The 4469-nt window shown below is 39.9% G+C and overlaps 1 protein-coding gene across 1 annotated transcript; it reads right to left on the reverse strand.

The window, feature by feature from the left end:
* Positions 1 to 1862: 1862 nt before the first annotated feature.
* LOC147667237 (uncharacterized) lies at positions 1863 to 3465 on the reverse strand. The gene is made up of 2 exons (XM_086948824.1): positions 3204 to 3465; positions 1863 to 2615 (listed from the first exon to the last, which is right to left on the reverse strand). The coding sequence occupies exons 1-2, from the start codon at positions 3463 to 3465 to the stop codon at positions 1891 to 1893; spliced, it is 987 nt and encodes a 328-aa protein (XP_086804950.1). The 3' UTR covers positions 1863 to 1890.
* Positions 3466 to 4469: the final 1004 nt, after the last annotated feature.

Raw genomic sequence — 4469 nt, forward strand, 5'->3', positions numbered from 1 at the left:
CAAGTTTTTTGAGCTTATAGGTTTTATCACTAATCCCTAAAGTTAGCTGAAAATACCCTTCTTAGTCCAAGCATTGTTTCTAGAGCTGCTTTTGTTGCGGGGATTCTGCTCATGCACAGAACTATGCGCAGGAAACCAGGACCTCAGTGTATTGTGGTGTACCAAAAACCCACCTCAGTGCCCAGAAGCCCTTTCCGACTAGCAACAGTGTCTCACTCATTCTCCGTACTACAGCGAACCTACCAATGATTGGACAACCCAGAGCAAGTGACTTTGGGACCCCTCAGGAATTGTGGGAATCAAGAACACTCTTTCGTTTTTATTCCCATAAATGTCCACAATGTGAGTAATCAGAGACACGGTATAGTTTAAATGTTTATTTCAACTGCGTGCTATAAGAAGCAGTATCTTTGCTAACATAAGTAAAAAGATGCATACAATCAATACAATAAACATTGTTACAATTCCATAAAATACAAATGGAGAAATAATATTATAATGATAGTGGAACCAGGTCTATAGCGCCTTGTGTACCACCCTCCCCTTAATAGGTAATAAAATAATAGCAGATCTCTAGGTTAAAACGGGGACCACATACCACCAAAGTCAGGTGAAGTGAATCACATCCCAGACCAGCACAGCTCTTTGTTGATGGAAAGGTTTGTTCCGAGTGCTAGTCTCATGCATGTAAAGCAATATTAAAAGCACCTGAGTTTCAGAAATGAGCAGCTGTGTTTGTGTTGTGTCTAGAGCGTGGGTCGATTAACCTGCATCAACAGCATACATTGTTATTTTAACCTTGACTACTTTGTGCAGACTTGAGGTCGCAGTGTGAGTCTAGAGATGTGAAAAACAGACTGTTCTAATGTGAAGGAAAAGCAAGCAGATTGTCTTTATAAAAAAATGAGACATGTAGTGTCATGTGCAGAAACAGCAAAATGGTGTTTGAGCAACTAACTCACTTATGCTAATATAGCAATGTGTGCAGGCAGAATCGTATTCATCCCTACACTTTTACAAGAAGCATGAACAGGAACTCTTGGATGTCTTTTCTTTGTAACTCTTCATTGCCAAATAAAAACCGCCAGTGTTTCTTTTCTTTTATTCCACATTGTGCTAGTCTTCCAGTGGATTTCCTGTTATATCACGTTGTTTTTTTCTATATGTACCGAAGTGAACAATCACTGGGAACAGACACTTTTTTTATTCTACAAATCTTTGGTTTTCTTCTTTTCTTCTAGTCGAGTCTTTATTCATCTGGTATTTGAATATCCCACATAATTATATATTTGTTCCTGTAATTCCTTCATCTCACAATAACGGCACTGTTCTGTTCCAGTCAATGTCCTCAGATGAGTCAAAATTATTGTTATTGTTTATTAAGTTCTTTCTGAATTCACTGCATCTCTAAGATTATTTCTAAGTGAGTTAAATGAAGGTGTGTGTTCGTTGAGGCTATGTAGGATCAGAAATTGACAAAAGCTCGTCACACTTTTAGTGCAATTGTAAGGTTTACCCCAGGTGTGTTTGCAATTGACAAAATCACTTCTGACATTCATTGCAATGCTCTTTTTTACTCTGTGTGTGTTAGTTGATGTATCCGTAGGTTTAATAACTTACAGAAGATATTCACACATTCACTGCACCAGAAAGGATTTTTCTCTGTGAGCATTAACTGATGAATCCTTAATGCGAAAGATTTCCTACAGGTACTTCTATACTCACTAAAGTTGTACGGTATTTACAGAGTGTGTGTAAGCTGATGTCTATATATATATATATAGGCTTCATAATTGACTACATTTCTTCACACATTCATTACACTTGAAGGATTTTCTTCTGCGTGTGTTTGCTGATGCCTGTTTAGGATTGATAACGGACTACAGCTTTTCAAACATTCATGCCATTTAAAAGATTTGTTTGCCCTTTGTGAGCTCGCTGATGATTTCTTAATGCTGAAGAGTAAGTAAAACTACTGCCACATTCATTGCAATGGTAGGGATTTTCCCCTGTGTGTGTTCTCTGATGTGTGTGGAGGTGTGATAGTAGCCTAAAACTACTTCCACATTCACTGCAAGTGTATGGTTTTTCCTCAGTGTGTATTCGATGATGTCTGCGGAGGCCTGTTAACTGACTGAAGCTCTTTACACATTCACTGCACTGGTATGGTTTTTCCCCTGTGTGTATTCTCTGATGTGTGCGGAGGTTTGCAATTTCACTGAAGCTCTTCACACATTCACTGCAATGGTAAGGTTTTTCCCCTGTGTGTGTTCGCTGATGTTTTTGGAGTTTTGCTAATGTAATGAAACTCTTCACACATTCACTGCAATGGTATGGTTTTTCCCCTGTGTGTATTCTCTGATGTCTGTGGAGGTTTGTAATTTGATTGAAGCTCTTTACACATTCCTTGCAATGGTATGGTTTTTCCCCTGTGTGTGTTCTCTGATGTGCGTGGAGGTGTGAGCGTAGCCTAAAACTACTTCCACATTCACTGCAATCGTATGGTTTTTCCCCTGTGTGTATTCTCTGATGTGTGCGGAGGAGTGTATTTTGACTGAAGCTCTTCACACATTCACTGCAATGGTAAGGTTTTTCCCCTGTGTGTGTTCGCTGATGTGTTTGGAGTTCTGCTAACGTACTGAAACTCTTCACACATTCACTGCAATTGTATGGTTTTTCCCCTGCGTGTATTGTCTGATGTCTGTGGAGGTTTGCAATTTGACCGAAGCTCTTTACACATTCCTTGCAATGGTATGGTTTTTCCCCTGTGTGTGTTCGCTGATGTGTTCGGAGTTCTTGTAATCGACTGAAGCTCTTCACACATTCACTGCAATGGTATGGTTTTTCCCCTGTGTGTATTTTCTGATGTGTGTGAAGGTTTGAAATTTGACTGAAGCTCTTTACACATTCATTGCAATGGTATGGTTTTTCCCCAGTGTGTATTCGCTGATGTTTTTGGAGGTGTGATAACCGACTGAAGCTCTTCACACATTCCTTGCAATGGTATTGTTTTTCCCCTGTGTGTATTCTCTGATGTGTGTGGAGGTTTGATAACAGACTGAAGCTCTTCACACATTCCTTGCAATGGGATGGTTTTTCCCCTGTGTGTATTCTCTGATGTGTGTGGAGGTTTGAAATTTGACTGAAGCTCTTCCCACATTCATTGCAATGGTATGGTTTTTCCCCTGTGTGTGTTCGCTGATGTGTTTGGAGATGTGATAACCGACTGAAGCTCTTCACACATTCAGTGCAATGGTATGGTTTTTCCCCTGTGTGTGTTCGCTGATGTGTTTGGAGATGTGATAACCGACTGAAGCTCTCTAGACATTCATTGCAATGGTATGGTTTTTCCCCTGTTTGTATTCGCTGATGCTCTTTTATGGTTTCTAATTTGCTAAACTTCTTAACATATTCAGTGGAATTGTACGATTTTTCTCCTGACCGTGTTTCCTGAAGGGTCAGCATAGTTAATAAACCACTTGTGTTATTTTCACATTCCCTGTATGTGTGTTATATTATGGACGCTTGATTTCCGATTTAAAAATAAAATACAACTCACTAAATACCTGCCACATTCATAATATAAGTAAGGCTTGCTTGTGGGTGATTGCATCTTTAGATTGGATAATGGCTTCGCATGCTTGCGGGTAAAGCTTAATCTTCATTCCGGTAGGTGCAAATTGGGACAATACTCTGTACTTTAGAGAGCAGAACTCCCCTTTCCTTTAGCCTTCAGTTGTTAGGATCCACTTCATTGTGCTTTTCCATGGTGCCTGCGGTTTGGCTAGAAAGACTTTGCAATACACCTAGAGCACTGAATGGTGGTCTGTGGCCAGTTTAGATAGCGAAGCACTGCTCTAGCCATATCATGATGAAGAAGCGACTTGTAATGTGTACAGCTACTCCAAAGAGTGTCCGGGGGCAAAGCACAGGTCAGAAAAGAAGGTTAATCAGGTTGTTTCAAACACGGACAAAAAGCCAAGTTTTCAACCTTTTTTAAACATGATCATGTTGCTAACAGCTCAAAGCTGAAGAGGAAGTTTGGTCCAAGCTATGGATCCCAAATAGACACGAGACCTTCCTCCATCTCTCATACCGGCCTCATGATCAAAGCTGGTGTTGGACGCTTGATTATACAGCAGGTGATTTGTCAGTTTTGTTGTCTTCGTTTTGTTGAGGTCATTTCTTCGTCTTGGGGTGTGGAGGTGCGGAGCTCAGACTCGGACACTCACTTAATTGCCTTTGACTGCTTCTTCCTGGATCTGTCCTCTACCTCTGATTGCACTGATGTTTTTGGAGTTCCTTATTTTTGATAATTTTTTCAGGTTTGATGTGTTAGCTTTATTATTCATAATCAATCCATGAATTTAAGGCTTATTTTCTGTTGGGTGTAAAGAAATGCAATATTACTAAATGCAAATGTAATAGAACGTGAATACACATTATTTAACCAGCTGTAGAAGACATCT

This window comes from Lissotriton vulgaris, unplaced genomic scaffold (assembly GCF_964263255.1).
Source record: "Lissotriton vulgaris unplaced genomic scaffold, aLisVul1.2 SCAFFOLD_814, whole genome shotgun sequence".
In the NCBI taxonomy this organism is placed as follows: domain Eukaryota; kingdom Metazoa; phylum Chordata; class Amphibia; order Caudata; family Salamandridae; genus Lissotriton; species Lissotriton vulgaris.